The following is a 21,177-nucleotide window of genomic DNA, read 5'->3' as shown; positions in this document are numbered from 1 at the left end:
ATATTAATCAATGAACTTGCTTTAAAATAAAATGCAGAAAATGTAAAAATGAAATTAAAAAATTAATTATTTGTAGTCATAGTACTGTAGTGCTATTATGGACCGTTACAGCTAATACGAAAAATATCACACATTGATTTTATGTTTAACTTATTTTTACATTTTTTCGTTGTTTTTCAGATATGACAAAAAAATAATATTAGTGGCACACACGGCATCACAAAATTGTGTTCGTCAGGAAGCAGCAGCATCGCTCCATTGACATATGATAATCAAAAAGCTCCACAGCAGCTCCTGTAGTTCTGCATCGCAGGTCATGTGACCATGTCGCGTGTGTGCACGCGCTCTAAAAGTGGAGCGTCTCCTTTTAAACTGTGTGAACGTGTCACTATGCTGTTAACTGATCAGAAATATTTGCCTTTGTTCAAAATAAATACAAAACAGATTTATTTTTACGAGAGCGCCTCAAGAACAAAATGTCTGACACGGAAGAGGTCTTGGACGAGGAAACTCAGTACGTAGCCACTGTTACACTTTATTTCTGCAGTTGTGTTTGAATGGTTATGTAGTAAATGGATCATAACTACGTTTTATTTGTATTGTATGCCGTTTCCTGTCAAGGGAGGAAGAAGGTAAGAACATTCTCTCTTTCTGTATTTATTTATTCTTGAATATTAAACATAACTAATCTCTCTGACAAAGAATTATGTGTTGTTTTTTTTTTAAATACAATACTTTTTTTTGCTGCCACTTTCTAAACATTCATTTCCCCTAGTTGCTGTAACTTGGGGAATTTTTTTTGTTTTTTTGAAAGATTTTTATGGTTTATGATCTTGAACTCAATTTAGTTTTTCTTGGTTGGAAAAACTGAAACTATTGACCCAATTCACGACCATATTAACCATGGTTCAGGGTGTTTATTTACATCACTGCAGAGGAAATAATTCTTATATATAATTAATATCATAGTTTTTTTTATTATATTATGAGAGAAAGAGTATTATACAACTACCAAAAGTTTGAAAATTCACATGATCTGTATTACTGACATATCTCTACTTTCCTAGTTCAGTTTAATGCTACATCTTTGTGAAAAATGTTTTTTTACGTCCAAAAATAAATAACGCTGGTTTATTGAAGTAACTGTGGTGAAAATACATACAAAGAGCAAATGGTGACTCGAAAACCCCCAAAAAATAAGGCCTATGATGGTGAAAACAGGAAACGTGGAAAAACTCACAAAACTGCAGAGCCGCTATGGATAATTTAGATGGAGGCACTATTTTAATAAATATGCTAACTACAGTCTTACTGGAATTCCATCATGGAATATTAAAATCTTGCGTGAATATCATCAAATTTTTTTGTGCTGTTTTCTCTCTTTTTTCCTGAAAGATGAATCTAAGCCAAAGCCAAAGTAAGTTGATTTCTCTTCATAAAGATAACATTTTACATTCTTCTTCGAATAGTTACTAACTCTTTTGTCTCAATGGCGCAGATTCATGACAAACATTGCTGCTCCAAAGATCCCGGATGGCGAGAAAGTGGATTTTGATGTGAGTTTGACCCCATCGGAACAAAAAAAAAAAAAAACAATTTCCAGCCAACAAGCCGTGACTGTTTTCAGACGCTTTCAATCCTGTGGTTTATGCGGCGCTAACGGTAGCGGTGCTTGCGTTAGCGTACCTGGTCATAAGCCTTGGTACACAAAAAGAGTTTAACTCTAGCGCGGCGCTAGCATGAGCACACCTGGTTATAAGCCTCGTTACACAGAAAGAGTTTAACGCTAGCACGGCACTAACTTTAGCGCAGGGCTAGCATCAGGCTTATAACCAGGTGCGCTCTGTAGGAATTTGAATTTCGGTACTTGCAGGATGTTGTGAGCATTCTTCAATGTTTGTGAGTGCAGGACATTCACAGGAAGCGTCAAGAGAAAGATTTGTCAGAGCTGCAGTCGCTCATCGAGGCTCACTTCATCCAAAGAAAGAAGGAGGAAGAGGAGCTCGTCGCCCTCGTCAACAGAATTGTGAGCCGGCATCAAATAACCCATCGCTCCGAATTTGATTGACGTTTGCCAAAGTGAAAATATTTGAAATGAAAACGGTGGGCATTGGTGGAAATTTTGAAACCTGAGGTACTCAATACACCAGAAAAAAGAAAACTAAAGAAATCAAAAAGTTTTTGGACAATACTGTACATTCTAAACAGAGGTCATACAGGTCCACAAACCCACCCCCCAAAAAAAGAAAAAAAGTGGTATGGGACATCAAAAATTAACTTTCAAATGAAATAATGCTCAAATTTTGCTTATTTATTTTTGTGCTGAAAATTAATGCTTGGGGGTAAAAAAAAAAAATTCCCAACTATGCACATTATTCAGTATCAGTACAGTACATTCGGAAAATTAAAGTTGTAGGTTTGACATCAAAAATGAGAAGAAAGGAGTCTGCCTTGGGGCATAACCCCCCAAACCAAGGTTGCCATGTTCATTTACTAACTGAATGGATTTCATTATTACTCCAGAGTAGTGATCCATATATAGCTCGTACATGTACAGTGATGCCTCGGTTCTCGACATGATTTGATTTGTTTGAAAACCGAATCGATGTTTCCCATTACAATGAATGGGGAAAAAAAATAATGCGTTCCAAGCCTAAAAAATTTGGCTTTTTAAAGGATTTTTTAAAGCTTTTCCTGATATGAAACTGCATCATAGAAATACATGTTTAGCTGAAATACTTTATATAATAAAAGAATTTGAGAAATATATTCATTTTTTGCTTAAAATGTACGCTTTAGTAGTAGAGTACACTTGGCTGGGAGTGGATCTGTAGCGACTCGGCCCCCAGCCTTGTAAAGTTTTAAGGGCGTGGGAATTCACAACAAGGCGTGTCGTGGCTCAACTGGTCTGGCCGCGTGGAATATGTTATTTCCGGGTTTTGTCTGGGGTGTTCGAGTACCGAAGCAAAAAAAAAATCTAGAAATTTTCGTTCGAAAACCAATTTGTTCAAAAATGGGGATTTTCGAGAGCCAAGGCTTTACTGTACTTTTTATTATAAATTTGTTGCAATGGGCTAGCTTGCTCTACCCTCCCGTACAAATCGAAGCGGCACACTGTTGTCTGCCCCCCCAAGCTCGTTAGCGTAGTAAAAGTAATTTCTTCCACAAAAATATCACTCAACGGTCAATGTGCCAATGCAATTGCGTAGTGGTGGGGCAGTTCTAATTGCGCCCCACGAATGCCGCCTAGCAACAAGGACCCATTTGCTAAAATTTGATTTCTCCAAGTGAAGTTGATAAAAAAATAAAAAAATTAACATAAAACGTCAACCGTTTGTTAATTGAAAAGGAGAAGCGTCGAGCCGAGAGAGCGGAACAGCAAAGGATCCGGGCCGAGAGGGAGAAGGAGAGGCAGGCCAGGCTTGCCGTAAGTTCGCACGACTTGTGACAAAAAAAAAAAAAAAAAAAAAAAAAAACGGGCGCCGACCCGCTAAAGTGGCTTTTTGGGCAACATCCAGGAGGAGAAGGAGCGCAGAGAGCAGGAGGAGCAGCGCAAGAAGCACGACGAAGACGCCAAGAAGAAAAAGGCCCTCTCGTCCATGACCCAGCAGTACGGCGCGGGACAAAAGGTTTGCCTGACATGTTCGGTTAGGAATGTGGGTGCTAAAATAAAAAAATCAATAAATAAATGGATAAAATATCATACAAACGTATCCACTTCTAATGCTGAAAATGCCACAATTTTAAGCAGTTAGGGCATGTAATGCTTTTTTTTGTATTTATAATTGAATTCCATTATTACATTAAAGTGCACTCACTGAATGATAAATACCTCCCAATTATGCCTAAACAGACTGAGAAAAAAGGCAAAAAGCAGACGGAGCGAGAGAAGAAGAAGAAGATTCTGGCTGAGAGGAGGAAGCCGCTCAACATCGACCACTTGAGTGACGACAAGCTCAAGTAGGGCCGCCGGCGGGCGACACGTCACGGCAAACGTCGCGATGTTACGTTCGATACGAGATGGGCTATCGCGTGCGTTTGCAGGGAAAAGGCCAACGAGCTGTGGCAGTGGCTGCTGGAATTGGAGAAGGAGAAGTACGACCTCAATGACAAATTCAAAAGGCAGAAGAGTGATGTGAGTCTATCAATGCATACTGCGCGGGGAAGGAGGATAATTCAGAGCTCGTCTTTGGTACTGTACGTTACGTTTTTCGGTCATCTTCGTTTGTGTTGGCCTGTTTGTTAGCCTAGACCAGGGGTATCAAACTCATTTTTGCCATGGGCCACATTGTAGTTGCGGTTCCCCTCTGAGGGCCGTTATGATTGTGAAACAGTAAAAAATTTTAATCGCCTCATTATCTTCACATTGATTTGGAATCAGGAATCAAGGTAAATGTTTTTTTTCGACTATTGTTTATGGCATGGCAAGTTGAAATAAAATTAAAAAGTTAATAAAAAAATCCTGGAAGGTGACACACACGATTTGCCTTCGCGGGCCACATAAAACGATTTAGCGGGCCAGATCTGGCCCCTGGGCCTTGAGTTTGACAGATGTGGCCTAGACTATAATGGCTATTATATATACTGCTTATACATTGGTGTTAAAAAAAAAAAAAAAAAGTTTGTCATTACCCCGCCGTTTAGCAAATGTTTATTTTGGTCATCTTAATTGATCTATAACAGGAAAGGTCGAAATAACCCTCACTATATGTGATGTTTATGAATGCAAGAGCATGCTTTGTTTATATTTCTTCATTACGCAAACTGTTAAGCACCATATAACATATGAACAACTTTTTATGCAAAGTTTTGTTGCAGAAAAGTCCATAATTTAAGATAGAGAGGTCATCTTATTTTCACGAAATTAGAAACCGATCAATTCTATCACATTGAAGTTTGCTATGATTATACACATTCTAAAATGTTTTCACTGGCGGCTCATATAAATTTGAGGGTTGGGCCACTCGTAAGTCGAGGCACAGGTGGAGAACTAACAACAAAAATGTCAGCTTTTAAAATGACATTTTAAAATCAATTTATTTTATTGAAATAAAAAAATATATAATGAATTAAATAAATTATATATATATATATAAATTAAATATAAAAAAATAAAATGCATATATTTTGTGTATAAAATACCACATTTTAAATAGCATTATGTTACAATGAGTGCATTTTTAATAAGAAAATATTCAGTGCATTACATTGTATTTAAATAACATTTTCTCAATATTTTAAAATTTGACAAAATTAAATTTAGCCACATATTACAATATTGTAAATTAAATAAATATAATTCAATGATTTTTTGATCTACAAATCCTAATAAACTTTCATTATTATTGTCATTGTTTGAATGAATTGTGCTTTTTACTACTTGCAGATCAACCTGCTCCTCGTCCGAGTTCAGGATCACCAAAAGTAAAATGACACAAAACAAAATCCCGATCATGATTTCAATTCTCTCATTTCACGCTGTCGTTTCTTCTTCTGTTTGTTTTTAGTGCCAAGGGCCGCGGCAAGGGCAAGATGGGCGCCCGGCTGAGATAGAGATTCCCCCACCGCTGCCCCCCGCCCCCGTCTCCACTCAGGGAGAGCCCAGGCCAGGGTGCCTCTATTAGTGTACCTCTATTCATATTTCATGTTAATAAACAGGCATCCTCCTTCCCCTCCATGAGCATCACGCAGGTTTTGTTTAGGTGCCAACCACACTTTTTGCTTAATTACAAGGGTGCCATACAGCATGTCTTACGCAGTTCATGAGCCTCGTCAATAGTTTTAGAACTGTTCATAGAACATAAGTGCACTAGCACGTGACACAAACAATATTGTCATGAAAATCATCTTTTGACATTTCCACACACACAAAAAAGTTCAAATAACAAAAGTTCATGAACTTGTTCACTTTTTGGGTGAACGTGAACTAAGTTCATTTCTACCTGGTGAACGTTATTGAGAACGTGTTCATTCTGGTGTCGGAACAGTTTTTGAACTAAAGTTGATTTTCAGTCAAGCATGTGAGGTTTTGTTCGGGACTTCCAGGATGAAACCTATCTGGACACTCCATATACAGTAAAGCCTCGGTTTTTGAACGCCCCTGTTTTCGAACAAATCGGTTTTTGAACCAAAATTTTGAGATTTTTCTGCTTCGGTTTTCGAACGAAAATCGGTACTCAAACACCCCCAAAACCCGGAAATAACATATTGCGCGCGGCCAGACCAGCTGACCCACGACGCGCTTTGCTGTGAATTCCCACGCTGCCGAAAAAACCTGGAAATAACAATGCGCGGAGCGCAAGCAGCTGACCCACCCACAACAGGCTTTGTTATTGTCTACTTGAACACCTCCTGAAAAAACCCAGAAATAACATGGCACGCGGCGCAAGCAGTTGACCCACCCACCACGTGTTTTAGTGTCTATTCGAACACCCCCCGGGAAAAAAAACAGAAATGACATAACGCACGTGGCGCAATCAGTCAACTTTTGTCATTCTGCATAAAGCAGCCTCTGTAAACATTTACTATTAGGAAAAGCCAAAGAAAAATGCCTTAAAAAGTCCAATTTCTAGGCTTTATTCCTTTCCTTTTTCCATTCATTGTAATCGGAAACATCGATTCGGTTTTCGAACAATTCACTTTTTGAACCGTTTTCTGTAACGGATTGTGGTCGAGAACCGAGGCATCACTGTACAGGCTTTCATATATCGGAGGAGAAACACAAGAGAATGTGTTCTTTGTTCTCAAAATATTATTTGCATCAGAATTAATTACTTAAATTACTGTATGATCTCAATATGGATTTTGTTTTGCTGTTTGGTAACATAAGACGAGATAAAATAAATACTCGATTCATATAATAAGGCAGAGCTGGTAGAAATGCAATGTAATCATTGTTATTGTCATTATTTTGTCATACGGTGTTATGTAATTTTTAATTCCACATAAAAGAAAACAGCAAGACCAAGTCATGTTTTGGAGATTTGTAAAGTCAAAGCTGCAGCTGGCTACTAGTGTAGACTGAATGGGTGGTAACAATGGGGAAAGGAAATATTTTCGTTGGTAACAGCCAGTCAATATTGTATTAGTATTGAAAGAACAAATAACTATGGACTACTTCATTCTTAGAACAGCGAACTTAGTTCCAAATCTTGAAATTATGAAGGTGTTAATTTTTGGAATGGTGAACTGTACTTTGAACTAATTCATGTAGTAAATGAACTTTCCAAACATTGCTTTCAGTTTCACTTTGTGCACAAGGCACATGAAAACAATGCCCCCCCCCAAAAAAAAAAGATTAAAAAAAGTTATTGGCTAATCCTAATGAAACTAAATGTATTTATATAGGGAGGAAAGTATATATATATATATATCTATATATATATATATATGACAGGAAATATGTGACGTGATGAGAACAACAGTTTTCATTTCTGTTTTTTTTTTTTTTTTTTTTTACACCTATCGTTTATTGTATTCCACACAAACAGCAGCCATTCTACAGAAGGATTACATTATCCTCCTCATAGTTTTAGTTTGTTACATAAGAAAAATAGAATATTTCTGGTTAGTGGGATGTTTGAGGGGTTGAGTACCTGGATGGTAAGACTTGAGGTCATCCAGAATGTACATTCAAAACTACAAAGATAGCAATCGCCGTTGTACCGCGAGGAGTTTCTGTCGCTATGTGTACTTGTGAGCGGGGCCCGGTGGTCCGTATGGTGGGTGGGTGGGGGGGGGGCTTAGGAAGAGGAGGAGCCAGAAGGGGAGCGGCTTCCATCACCATAAGTGCGTTTCTCTGATCTCCGCGATCACCTGGCTGGCTTTCTGCAGCGCCTGTGTAAACCCATAGCATGGTCTAAGTAATCACGTACTGCGTCTCATGGGGTGTACCTCATGAAGTTTTTATTTACCTTTTTTTTTTTTTTGTTCTCTAGCGTATAATAGATACTGTAATTAATCAAATAAGCACTGGCTCCATTATAGCGTTGGCACCAAATAGCGTTTTTTTTTGCAAAATGCACGTGTTCTGGACGGTAAGGCTACCTTGAGCATGTCCGCTGCCTCGTTCCGTCTCTGCGCCATGTCCTCTGATTCCGTCAGCAGGTCGTCCAACAGCGCCGACTTATACAACTGGCCAACCAGCTCGCTTTGCAGGCAGTCTTTCACGTGGTTCACCAGGAAGTGCATCACCGCCTTGGGCACGCTGAGGAGGAAGGAAGAAGTGGAAGAGTGAAGAATGCTCTCGCCGAGGATTCCGACGTTCGAGATGAACGTGGATCTCACATGATGGAAAGGTTTTTTAGTACCTGTCCTGGATGTTTTTCCGTACGATAAGAAAATAGGACTTGATGAGTCTCTCGATGACCTCGCAGTCTCTTTGCTCCCGAGCGGACAACTTCCTTGATACTGGAACAGGCTGAAGTAGCAGAACAGGTAGAATGGGGACACATTATGGAAAATAGATTTTTAATGACTTGTATACAGTAGCTTCATCCATTTGGTGCTTACTTGTTTCATTAGTACATTAGCAGCAGTTACAAGAAGTCAACTAAAGTCCATATTTCACGTCATTCTATCGTTTTAAAGTCATCCTTACCACATCCAACAAATTAACAGCATGCCCTTTCTGTGGGCTGCTGGGGAGGGGGCCCTGGAGCACAGTCCTGTCCCCCGCCATACTGTCTTCACCCCTTTTCAGCATCCCTCTCCAGTTCCCCGTGCCGCCGCTGTCCGTCTGATCGCCGGAAGCCGCGCTCTGACCGCTGCCGGCTGCCGCCTGCTGGCCGGAAGAGAGATTGTGAGCGTGTGTGTGTCTGTAAAAAGAAAAACTTGCTCCAAGCTTTATTTAAAATTAGGTGTTGTTTACTGTTATCACTCAGATAAAGTGCCAATCGTGCAATGCAGGTAATGCCTATGATGAAAAAAATTATAAAAGAGTAAGCTGTAAAATGTTCTCCTTACTTTAAGGTTACCGTAATTTCTGGCCTATAAGCCGCGACTTTTTTTCCACACAGTTTCAACCCTGTGGTTTATGCGGTGATGCGGCTAATTTGTGCATTTTTCTAACGGCTGCAAGGGGGCATGCGTGTGGAAAAGGTAAGAGTGAAGAATTGACTTTTACCTGTTTCTTTTTTTTTTTTTAACCGGCCCTGTTAGCGCTGCGCTAGCATTAGCACTGTGCTACCGTGTTGCTGCCTGCGTGATTTTTACCAGTATATATATTTTTTAACCGGCCCTGTTAGCGTCACGCTAGTGTTAAGTGTCGCACTAGCATGTTGCTGCTGTGTTACTGCCGCGTCTCAGTGATTTAGGTGTTTTTTTTTTTTTAAACAGCCCTGTTAGTGCTGTGCTCCCGTGTTTCCGCAGCTCTCTCTTTTTTTACCGGTATGTTTTTTTTTTTGTTTTTTTTTTAAAAAAGCCCTGTTTGTGCTACCGTGTTGTTGCTATGTTAAGATAAGGTATTAAAACTTTAAAAACTCTTTTTGTGTACCGTCTTTCTTTGTAAATATCTCGTGTTTCAATGTGAGTTTCAGTGTGGGCACTTGCGGATTTTACACAGGGGTGGCTTATGTATGTGTCAAATGGTATTTCCTTTACAAATGTACTGGGTGAGGCTTATAACCAGGTGTGCTCTCTAGGGTGGAAATTACAGTAATATTGTATGGTCATAAATGCACTTGTAGTTTTCAGTGATTAGTACAGCTCTTGTATTGGGATTTATAGTAACATAGTACCTTGTCTCGGGGCACGGCAGAGGGCAGGTCCCTCATTCTGTTTCGTCTTTGCTCCTGTGAAAACAAAAAGGACATTTAATCTCTGCTCATCAGTGAATAGCTATAATTAAAATCCATCTGCATTCAAAACAAAAAAAATACAACAGGGCAAACAGGGATCCCACCTCAATATTATGGTTCATGAGGCCGCAGGCATCGGCAAAGTCGGGGTGTTTGGTGTTGATGTACGCCAGCTCAATTGCGACCAGGTTGTGGACCTCAAAACAAAAACACATTTCATTATGATAATTTGTTTACAGTATCATGAAGTAACGTTGGCAGGCTTCCAACCATGTCATTGGTGACGGGCAGGCGCTTTCTCAACAGGGAGGTCACCACTTCCACAATGGCATCATGCAGCTTTGGAAATCTCAGCAGCTCCTGCAAAGAGAGAAAAATACAATTGTGAGCTATATAGTTTAAAAGTTTAGATTCAAATGTCATAAATTAATTGAAAGATTTTTTTTTTCCAAGATAAGTAGGTATTCTGCCGAGGATGTTAAATTTTAAGTACACATCAATGGCACCATTTAAAAAAAATGTTTATTAAAGAGGTGGCTTTTACTTACTCAAATCCATAGTAATATTATTGTAATGAATTATAATATTACTAATTATTAATAATGTAGTAATAATTATAATACTAATATTATTATAATATATATTTTGTTCCACAAATCAGGATATTTCCAACTATTAGAAGGAGTTTGCTTTCTCTCCAGCTCCTTAACCTTTTCGAGGTGTGGCGTTGATTAGCGTGGAGGTCATCATTTCGGGAAATGTGGATATTTTCTCATTTTATGTGAAATGAACAAGGTAAAAAAAAAATTGAGAAAAGTTTCTCAAGCACCGTTTTAATCCGGCTCTGATCCAAATTGCGCATTTAGCAACATAAAACACTGCAGAAACCATTTGACCCATTATGGTGCTGCAGGAGGATCAATGGAACACCCATGAATAAAAAAATGTAACCTACTACTTCTGTTTTAGTCATCATAATGTGTGACTGCAGTTATCTAATCATTTATTTAACATTTTTTTAGCCTTGACAAAGGTCTGCCTTGCTGCATTATAATCGCAAACAAATGTTCATTTATTTAATTAAAAAATGAAAAATTACAGAAATGCCTTAATCACACAAGAAAATACTTAGAAGTCCATTTGCTGCTCAGTTTGAGTATTAAAAATAATTTTGATTATTTAGCCAAATTTATTGAGATAGTGGAAATGGGCTTTTCATTAGTTGTAAAATTATACAAAAAAATATTTAAATATTTGTGTGTGTCATGAATTACATACATTCACTATTTGACTTGAACGACAGAAAGGAAAATTTATATAAAATTCTATATTCGTGGCCTGCCATCACCTGTGTGCTGTAGTTGCTGCAGTGTTGGATGATCCTCTGCATCTCCTCGTGAACCAGTTCCACGCAGCGCAGACTTGGCTCCTCAAGACGCTTCACTTGTCTCTTGACTAGCAACTCAAAGGAAACCTCGGGCACAAACAAAGCCGGCCTGGGCCCCTGGAAACAACAATTTGTCACAGCGTTCAGATGCTTCTTATGAGCAACACGTCGTGATCAGATGTCGCAGGGACCCACCGTTGCGTTACGGATCGCCGTGAGCACGTCGATCGTCGTGAGGCCGCCTAGCGGATCGACCGACTCCAACGTGCGACCGAACGTCTCGTGGAATATGTAACAGATTCTCGCGCCGCCGCAGCTAAGGAGCAGAGGTAGAAGGCTCGGTCAAATTATTTTTCGGAGAGTGCGCAAAAGGCACGGCTCTGACTAGAGACTGAAACCAGGCGATTTTACGTATTGCATCATAATTTCGGGTACTGATCAAGTAGTGACAAAAAAGACCCCAATCAGTTTAAGCCAACAAATGTGTTACAATAAAGTTGAATACAGCAGAATGAAGTTTGATTTTCAGGTTGATTAAATATATAATTTCTGACTACACAGATGGTGGTTATAATCAGCGGGATGAATAAAAATGTTTTTGTTGAATGAGCTGCTGTTTTAAAGGTTTGTAATTAATGCAAGATTGATGGGAGTTTCTCTACCCTGTCTATGGTCATTTTCATTGTTACCATTAAGCTAGTGAACCTTCGTAAGGCAAAGTTAAGTGGTTTGGTTGACTACACAACGTGTTTCTCTTTGTTTTGTTTAGTTTTAATGTAAACTTAAAATAGGAGTGGCTTAAACAGCTTGAGGCAAGCACACTTGCCCTCTTTTTTGAAGAACTTTTACCAATCTACCCAACTGCTACCTGGTGTTCTAAAGATCGCTGCTCCCATCTAGTGGTGAAAAATCTCAAGTGCAGTTTTAACGCAATGCATGCAATGTTACACTTTGCTTGCATCTAAAAAAAATGTAATATGTGTCACTTGTAAGTCAAGGTAGTACTGTGTAAAGTGTATATAGACACCTCATGGGTTGCTCACAGATGCATGGGGTTGACCCTTTGTTGCGATAAATTAGATGACATGTGGCTGATCCTTTTAAGAAGTAATGGGAATCAATGGACTAAACTTCATAAAGTATTTCTTCAGAATGCTTTAGGTTACTATTAGGAAAAGCCAAAGAAAAATGCCTTAAAAAGTCCAATTTCTAGGCTTGGAACGCATTATTCCTTTTCCTTTTTCCATTCATTGTAATCGGAAACATCGATTCGGTTATTTAATGTCACCCCAAAACGACTTCTTTTATAACGCCCCAAAGCATATTCTTGACTTCTTCGACTCACAGTTCAGCTGTCTCGATGTACTTGGCCGTGCCTTCAATGGTGTGGCAGTACTCGGCGGCAAACTTGGTGATGAGCTGCAGCAAGGTGGCGCTCTGGTCCTCCACCGGCTCGCCGTAGCTGTTCAGCAGGGACTGGTACTGGGCCGCCAGCACGTTGATCCTGGTTTTCAGCTCAGGGAGGCAGTCTCGGATATGGTGCATGAGCAATCTACAACCAAGGAGAAAAATTAAGTCAAACTAACGTTACAATAATACACCTATAGTACATCCATTTGAAAGTGTTGTCGGACTTTTGGTGAAAAAAACATTTGACTTTTCAATGTGAAGCCTATTTAATTTCGTTTACCTACCTCGTGTACGGTAGTTTGCTCTTAATATTTCAAATTACGTCATTTTTATACAACACCCTGTATATTTCTGATAAATTTTGCAAATACTACACAACTGTAAACTGCAACTACAATGATAAATTATGGTTAGGAGTCTGTGGATTCACCTTTTCATTTGAAAATAAAATGAAAAGATTTATTACTACTGTAATTTCTGGGCTATAAGCCGCGACTTTTTTCAAACTCTTTCAACCCTGTGGTTTATGCGGTGATGCGGCTAATTTGTGCATATTTCTTTTCTAACGGCCGCAAGGGGGCACTCGAGCGGAAAAGGTAAGAGTGAGACTGGTAGAATATAAGCGCCGAGGAAGTGACTTTTACCGGTCTGGCCCTGTTAGCGCTGTGCTAGCTTGTTATTGCCGTGTCTCAGTGATTTTTACCAGTATTTTTTTTTAACCGGCCCTGTCAGCGCGGCAGCTAGCGTTAAACTCTCTGTACGTGTACCATCTTTCTTTGTAAACATCTTGTGTTTCAATGTGAGCACTTGCGGCTTATGTACGTATGTACCAAAATATATTTCCTTTAAAAATGTACTTGGTGAGGCTTATAACCAGCTGCGCGTTTTAGGCCAGGAATTACGGTATTTTGTTGATGGAAGTTGTAATGTATGTCAATTATTTGCAGATTTTCAGGGGTCCATTATATATGTAATTATATTAGCTATGCAGGTGTATCTAGTATCCTAAGAAAACAAGAACATCCTCTCTTACCTGTTTAGTGTCCTGGCCAGATATTTTGTCCCACTTCTGTTTGCAAGAGACGGGTACTTCTTTTGGAGAAAAGCGTATTCATCACGGATAGCATCTGCCACTGTCTTCTTCTGATTGATATCAAGCTGGCTCCTGGCCAAAAAATAAATAAAAATCCACAGACACCCACAGTTAGCACACCCCGACTGACGTGCAAACAGACAGACGGATGCATCGTCACCTGTTGACAACTCCAATAATGCCAAGCTTGACAGGAATGACCCGGCCCATTAGGATATCCATGGCGTCTGTTCCGGCGTCCATCAGATCCAGCTTGGTGACCACTGCTAGCGTCCTCCTACCTATACACAACATGGAGGCAACAATTTGATGACATGTCAGCGATGCATTCAAACCAAAAAAAAAAAAATCCGTTTACCATCAGGATCCACTTCCCGGGCCACCTTGAGAGCCTCTGATGTCGCCATGTCTGTGTTGGCAGCAGTCACCGCCAGGATGATGGAGTTGGGGTTGGAGATGTACTTCACGATCAGTTCACGGATCTGAATCTCGATGTCTTTTGGCTGATCTCCCACTGGCACCTGCACGCGCAAAAAAATTACATCATCATCAACACGGGAAAGGTTACCGCAATGACGTCTGCACACGTTTAATATATCTGACCTTTGTAATGCCGGGCAGGTCCACCAGTGTGAGGTTGACAACATTAGGTGAGAAGACTTTGAGGTGAATGGGTTCATCACTGATACCCTAGGGACAAAAACAAAGAAAAACACCATGTTTGTTTATTAATTCAGGATGAAAATATGGTATTACAAAAAGCGAAAACCATGCAAAAGACCAGAAGCTGTTTTTTTGTTTTTAATTTTCTAGTTGTATATATACACAATATCTCACAAAAATGTGTATTTTCGTAAATATTTTATTATAGCATTTCATGAGACAACACTGAAGAAAGAACAATTTTCTCCAATTTAAAGCCACAAGTGTACAGCTTATATAACTGTGTCAATTTACCGTTCGCTTAACGTAAAAACCACCGGTAACAAAAGTGAGTACACCCCAAGTGACAATATCTACCGTAATTTCCGGATTATTAGCTGCAACTTTGGTCACACGCATTCAAACCTGTGGCTTATGCAATGGTACGGCTAATTTATGGATTTTTTTTGACTGGCCGCCAGCGGCGCTCGAGCAGAAAAGGTACGAGTGAGGCAGGTGGAAGATATGTGTCGAGGAAGACGGAGTTTTAATGCAACTTTGTGCTCTGTGCATGAATAAACTTAGTATGAACAGACCCTCATCACGGAAAATGCAAGAAGAAATTCACATGAGGCAGTTTTCAAATTAAAAAAAAAAAAATTGAGCTGGCCGATAAAGAAGGTCAAAGAGCTGCTGCACGTAAACTTGGCATTAATGAATCGATGGTGACACAACTTGAGCAATGTAAAAGAACGAAAAAAGCTTTCAGAGGTAATAAAAGCAGGTAGCCTGGACCGTGTTGCTGCCGCGTCTCAGTGACTTTTACCGGTATGTTTTTTTTACCGACCCAAAGAAAAGCTATGGTATATTATTAAAACTTTGAAAACTCTTTCTGTGTACCATCTTTCTTTGTAAATATCTCATATTTCAATGTGGGCACATGCATCTGAAATACAGGTGTGGCTTATGTATGTACAAAATGATTTATCCTTTAGAAATGTACTGGGTGAATCTTACAATCACGTGCAGCTTATGGTCCAGAAATTATGGTAGGTTGGACCAAAAATGTCATTATTGTGTGCAGTCACCATTTTTTTGGGATGTTTTTTTTTTATGTTTTTTAAATGTTTGACATGAGACTTGCCACGTTGAGTTTCCCATTTTTCACACACTTGCTCCCAATTCACAACAACCAGTCTTATAACACCAAGGAAGTAAAAACGAATACAGCAATTGGGCCAACTTTTAACCTTTTCACTTCAGTTATCATGCACTTTTGTTGCTCAGTGATTTAGCGTTAGCTTGTAAATTTACACTTCTATACAAGCTGAACAAGGACTAAAACATTGTAACAAAGTGTCATTATATCAGTTTTGTCCTAAGAAAAGAGCTAATAAAATATTCTCTCACTTTTGAGAGGTATTCCATATAATCATCTTAACATGGCAAATGTCTTTTACGTTTTATTATCAAATGTTAATGCTTCCTGTCTACAAAAAGCCTTACGGTTTGCTTCCCTTTTTTTTTTTCTTCAAAGATGATCAAAGATGATTTTTTTTAACCTTGTTAATGCCTGATATTCTTTCGGTTTCAGCTTCAATTTCTTGACGTATCTCCTCAAAATTAGTGTAGATCTAAAAAAGAAAAGGGAAAGAAAATGTCAACCGTAGAAAATGCCAATCATCCAATAGTTATTTAGGACTTGAGGGGACTCATGTGACATTTCATGCGTCTTTACCTTGTTTTTTGTGTGCAAGAATTTGCCCCATTCCTCGCCATCGATCCCTGAAAAGATTAAAAATAGAGGACGGATGTTATCACTCAACGATGTGACCAAGAGATCATGGTTCTATGTTTAACTTCTCATGAGAGGAATTATCTGGTGGCTAAAATGGAATGTTAAAATAATAATTAAGAAAAAAACTCTTCAGAGTGAAAAGCTGAGGGGAAAAGAAAACTGGGTACAAAAAAATGTTTTCCTGGATGGAAAAAAATGACAGAAGCTGAGTAAAAGCCCTCCACTTAAAGAAGGGAAGGATGTTTGGGGAAGTCACAAGCCAAAGCACAATAAACGAGGACGCAAAAGGCCAGTTAGTCATCACAGATTAAGCTGACGGTTTCAGGATCTTGCAGCTGTTCTGGGTCTAAAAGGATGTTCAGAGAATGATGAAAAGAAGATTTTTCAACCAATCTGAACTGAGTGAAGCCACGTGGGTGGGGGAGTTTATCACAGGCTACACAAATGAGGGGGCGGAAATGGGGAGGATTCATTATGCACAATCAATAGAAGTTAAAAAATAAATGAATAAATAAACCAAACAAAAGGAAAGGAGACCTCTGTAAAAGCGCCCGTTTTTCTGGAATTCTGTAGTTTAAGAGAGAGACAACAAATAGGTTAGCCTGGCGGTAGCTCATCATGACAGACTGTATCAAAGCTGAGGTCAGTTGAGGTAACGTATGTACCTGTCCCTTGACCGATTTTACGTTTTGATTTGAGAGCCAATATTTTGGTTTCAACCACTAAGCTACGGTGGAGGCTTAACTTCACAACAAGCAGCCAGTTGACAGATTTTGAACAATTCTTTAAAAACACACAAAAAAAAAAAATCACCAATTGCTCTCTTCATGCAGTTAATTGACATTCCAGGTTCAAGTTTTACTATAAAACTAAAAAAAACAACAACAACAAAGAGATGACATTCTGTGAACATTCAAGGGGAAGTCCACTCATTGAAAATAATGTATCAGATAGGTCATGTCATTGGTACTGTAACTTTAAAACGAAGATTTTCATCAGATATCATTTAACCCTTTCTGGGCAGGGGTTGAAAACTTGGAACATGTTTAATAAAGTAAGTTTCTTTCGGCTTGTCCCTTTCGGGGTCGCCACAGCGTGTCATCTCAGATGAACGCACATATGTTTGGCACAATTTTTACGCCGGATGCCCTTCCTGACGCAACCCTTCTCAGGGAGTGGAGGCCCCAGTGGGATACGAACCCACAACCCCTGGTTTATCAAACCAGTGCTCTAACCACTGAGCTACAGGGCCTCATTGGAACATGTTTAATATAATCGAAAAATTTAAGTCCAGAGTATCATTTTCTGAAAGTATCAGATTTTTCTCCCTGCAAAATTTTATTTGGTCCAGAGAGGGTTAAGGTTGCGTTGAGGATATTTGTATCGGCAATTTTAAATGTTCCCGGTAGTTGACATTTTGGTGAGTTACATGACCTAAGCGTGCGGATGTGACATGTCATGTGCTCAACCCGAGGCTCGGTTACATTCCTGCACAGTTGTAGCCAGCGCTGATTTCTCGGATTTATCCTCATCTGATGAAGAAATAGAAGTATCGGTTGATCGGGAAGACGGAAGAATACGTCCATACAAATTTGAACCAGTGGCTGTCAATAATGTTGAATATTCAGATGGTTCTTCGGACGGGAATGAAGCAGACTCTGACTACTCGGAGGCCTACGCGTGGGAAATAAGTGCGTAAACAAAGGCCCCCCGACCACGAGGATTATATTTTATATTTATATATTATTATTATATTTTAAAGTTACAGTCCCAATGACATGACCTATCTGATACATTGTTATTTTCAACGAGTTGACATCCCCTTTAAAGAAACTAGATGAACTCCTTTAGAAAGTCTGTTACCATTATGCTAACCCAATAAAAAATGCAACAATAGACAACCTAACTGAAGAACCAAGGATGTTGTGGTGATTAGAAACAGTTAAACAACTTATATTTGAAAAAAGCAGAAGCCAAACATACCGACTTATATGTAACAATCTCTCGCATGTGTATATTCTTTATCCTTGGTAGAAAACTAATAATGCAGCATAGTTTTTATGAGCAAGAGATTGCTTTTCAGTGTGGGTAGTAAATGGGATTAAATACAACTAAGCTCAGTAGTACTTTCATCCATTTATGGTTCTGTATGTGGTTGGCTTTGGAGGAAAAAAATTGACTGCTACGACATAAACAAGGGTAGTGGACTACAATGGTATCCCGTGCTGTACGAATCAGTGATAATATATACTGGAATAATTTAACAAATACGGCCATCTTACCATTCTCCTCAGTGGTTTTCCGTCGGTCTTCAGTGTCGACGTGGACGAGCTGGAAGATGAGCGGCCGGCGGGTCACGATGCCCGTGCCGCGCGGCAGCACATCCCTGCCGACAAGGCTTTCTAAAACGGAACTCTTGCCGCTGCTCTGTAAAGACAAAAGAACACACAAATGTGAAAAAGTCAGACAGGGTATTTTTTTTTTAAATTTTCAGATCTAAATCTAAAGTTAAGACAAATGCAAGATAGTATTTTTTTTATTCACATCGCAAAAGTTACATGGACTGGATTTCCAAACATGTCAATACATGAAATGCACAACTTTTCGTTGGTAATACTATTTATCAGACATCCACTGATTGACTGGTCTTTGGAGGTCCCTAGCGAGGATTAAAAAAAATTAAACAAACCCATCCCCGTAGTCTCGCTTTGTTGCACTCTCATGCGTGGGGATGCTCGCCAAAACGGCTGAGACGCCACATCCGATTAGCGGGTTAGAGAAAGTAAACGCTTTTGATAAACCAATTAGGAGCTAGCGCAAGGGTCCAAGCCCCAGTTAGCGGCCGAGGGCCGCATGAATTGCTTGCGGGTCTCTTCAAAACCACCTCACTAGTAATGGGGCATTGTGATTTCCTCAGAATGTTGCAGAAGTGATCTGAAAAAGTAAAACACTTCCAGTGATCTCTGAAAATACTGTATTTTTTTCATATCAATATTTATCATTATTATATGAAATCTCGAGCTAATTTATTTCAAACGTGTGTATTAAGATGGATAGATATTATATACATGGTGCTATACAAAACTATTGAAGTACTTTTAAATAAAAAAATATATATATATAATTTTCGCCAAGAGCAGTGCACAGATACTTAAGTAAATTGAATTTAATATAAACCATACTTGCAATGATCAACCACGGGCTGTGGAAATTGATATTGCGGGAATGTATTTTCCACCAATCTTTAAAGTAGTTAAGCACGATCTTACTCGCTAACATGTAACACGTTGCAACAGTAATGTTCTGATTTCATTTGCGAAACAAAACCATCAGATATTAATACAACAACAGCGTATTTTATGATGATGATGGTTATTGCTACCAATAAGTCACAAAACGCGGAAAAAAAACCACTTGGGTAACCTCGTTCGTTTTATTTTAATGAATAGAAACATCAGGAGGTGCTAATATAATGAAAATACAAGCCATAAACTCGGGAGTGAAGTTCTACCAACGAGGTATCAAGCTAACGAACAAACTCGCTAGCCTCCGACACAAAGTGACGTTTCTCACCTGAGTACCCACAACAACTATTTGCGGCAGTTGAATGACGTCCGCGCCCACCGTGTTAAAAACATCTTGCAGTTTGTTTATGACAGGTATGAGGGCCTCCATGAGCTCCCAAAGCGATCCGGACCCGTCCAAAAACGAGACCCTTCTCGCTTCTTCACAAAGTCATTCAATGTCTCGCGGTCGGCTAAGCTAGCGCTAGCGATTGTCATCTCTTTCACTTCGCGGCGCGACGACTGCGAGTTTGCACCGTTGGGTTGTGGGAGATGTAGTTCTAGAGACGATCATGCCATGAAATTTAAAAGGAGTTTCTCATTTACTAAAACTACATTTTTTTACTACGTCATAAAAAGTCGCAGACCATAACAAAACCTCCTATGCAACAGTAACCAAGGCTGTGGCCAAAATAATAGAATAACAGTGAATGGAATTTGTGACGGTATAGTTGTTGTATTAGACCCTAAACATTTACGTAGGGTTAAATGTGTGAAATAAAATTGATAAATTAAAAATGAACCTTTTAATTTACCCACTCAAGCCAAATATTAAATGCACGTAGCAAATGCAACTTGCATTTGTGTTAATTCGGAAATAGCACATATCAATTTCAAACGCCATATGATGGCAGTGTTCTAAAATGAATTACATATTGCTCACTTTTAGTTATTGTAGGTTGCATTATGTTTATTCTGTACTTGTTCCCAAAAGGATTAATTAATCGAAATACAGAATAGTACTGGCTAGCAGATTCCTACAGCACGACTTACAACTTCGCGAGTCACTTTTTAACATACTCAAATAAATTAAAGACAAATAAGCAGACAAATGATCTGGACAAAAATGTAAATATTTTCACGTCTGCGTAGACCACAGGTGTCAAACTCAAGGTATGGGGGCCAAATCTGGTCTGCCGCATGATTTTATGTGGCCAGCGAAGGCAAATCATGTGTGTGAACTTCCACGATTTCTGTTCATATCTGGACCAAAATTTCAAATTGTCACATCATAAATGCTGATGTGGAGATATTGCAAGCATTTGTGTGTAACTAAATATCAAAAATAGCTGTAAAGCCATTAAAGACATAACGGTTTCACAGACATAACTCTGAGGGAAACTGTTACTGAAATGTGGCTCGCGACAAAAATGAGTTTGAGACCTCTGGTGTAGACTGTCATGGAGGTCACAGTAATATGCAATCATTAAATCAAAGAAAGTGGGCTGTTGTATTTTTGTTTTCCTAAAACATTAAAAATGGCTGGGGCTATGAAGCTAACATTTAAATTATGTACTAAATGTTTCAATCAATAAAATGCAAGACCGATTTTTAATTACAAAAAACAAACATGATGCTTTGATTTCGTGGATTTACCTCACAGAAAAATTAAATAAAACCCAGCATTAGCATATGACCCAGTACAACTGTGATTCCATGAAGGGTGGACTGCTGTTATATAAATTTGCACACAAATGGATCAGAAA

The 21,177-nt window shown here is 39.0% G+C and overlaps 2 protein-coding genes across 3 annotated transcripts; one reads left to right on the top strand and one right to left on the bottom strand.

Moving 5' to 3' along the window:
* Positions 1 to 476: 476 nt before the first annotated feature.
* On the top strand, positions 477 to 7,401 carry LOC133501911 (troponin T, cardiac muscle isoforms-like). Its single transcript, XM_061822072.1, has 11 exons — positions 477 to 514; positions 622 to 632; positions 1,396 to 1,417; positions 1,499 to 1,556; positions 1,910 to 2,026; positions 3,350 to 3,427; positions 3,519 to 3,629; positions 3,854 to 3,960; positions 4,045 to 4,135; positions 5,387 to 5,424; positions 5,508 to 7,401. Exons 1-11 carry the CDS (start codon positions 477 to 479, stop codon positions 5,551 to 5,553), a joined length of 717 nt encoding a protein of 238 aa, XP_061678056.1. The 3' UTR covers positions 5,554 to 7,401.
* Positions 7,402 to 7,544: 143 nt separating this feature from the next.
* On the bottom strand, positions 7,545 to 19,954 carry dnm1l (dynamin 1-like). 2 transcript variants are annotated; one of them, XM_061822070.1, is made up of 18 exons: positions 19,701 to 19,954; positions 18,410 to 18,554; positions 16,068 to 16,114; positions 15,892 to 15,963; positions 14,291 to 14,377; positions 14,046 to 14,208; positions 13,848 to 13,968; positions 13,628 to 13,759; positions 12,530 to 12,736; positions 11,380 to 11,500; positions 11,146 to 11,301; positions 10,068 to 10,157; positions 9,902 to 9,994; positions 9,738 to 9,791; positions 8,600 to 8,782; positions 8,310 to 8,419; positions 8,047 to 8,206; positions 7,545 to 7,836 (listed from the first exon to the last, which is right to left on the bottom strand). In XM_061822070.1, exons 1-18 carry the CDS (start codon positions 19,800 to 19,802, stop codon positions 7,780 to 7,782), a joined length of 2,100 nt encoding a protein of 699 aa, XP_061678054.1. In that variant the 5' UTR covers positions 19,803 to 19,954; the 3' UTR covers positions 7,545 to 7,779. The 2 variants fall into 2 exon arrangements, with proteins under 2 accessions (XP_061678054.1, XP_061678055.1); XM_061822071.1 differs by having other exon boundaries at positions 7,548 to 7,836; positions 8,600 to 8,779.
* Between the last annotated feature and the right edge of the window lie 1,223 nt (positions 19,955 to 21,177).

The sequence above is a fragment of the Syngnathoides biaculeatus genome, chromosome 6 (genome assembly GCF_019802595.1).
Source record: "Syngnathoides biaculeatus isolate LvHL_M chromosome 6, ASM1980259v1, whole genome shotgun sequence".
NCBI lineage: Eukaryota > Metazoa > Chordata > Actinopteri > Syngnathiformes > Syngnathidae > Syngnathoides > Syngnathoides biaculeatus.
The sequence above is the reverse complement of the archived record's forward strand: the minus strand, read 5'-3'. Positions and strand labels throughout refer to the sequence as shown.

Excerpts from the sequence above, each read along its gene's own strand:
- LOC133501911 (XM_061822072.1), top strand. The coding sequence starts at position 477 with ATGTCTGACACGGAAGAGGTCTTGGACGAGGAAACTCA. Across the intron at positions 1,418-1,498 it reads GAATCTAAGCCAAAGCCAAA|ATTCATGACAAACATTGCTG; the intron begins GTAAGTTGATTT and ends TCAATGGCGCAG. Across the intron at positions 3,428-3,518 it reads AGAGGCAGGCCAGGCTTGCC|GAGGAGAAGGAGCGCAGAGA; the intron begins GTAAGTTCGCAC and ends GGCAACATCCAG.
- dnm1l (XM_061822070.1), bottom strand. The coding sequence starts at position 19,802 with ATGGAGGCCCTCATACCTGTCATAAACAAACTGCAAGATGTTTTTAAC. Across the intron at positions 14,209-14,290 it reads ACCTGCCCGGCATTACAAAG|GTGCCAGTGGGAGATCAGCC; the intron begins GTCAGATATATT and ends TTGCGCGTGCAG. Across the intron at positions 8,783-9,737 it reads CTGCCGTGCCCCGAGACAAG|CAGGCGGCAGCCGGCAGCGG; the intron begins GTACTATGTTAC and ends TCTTCCGGCCAG.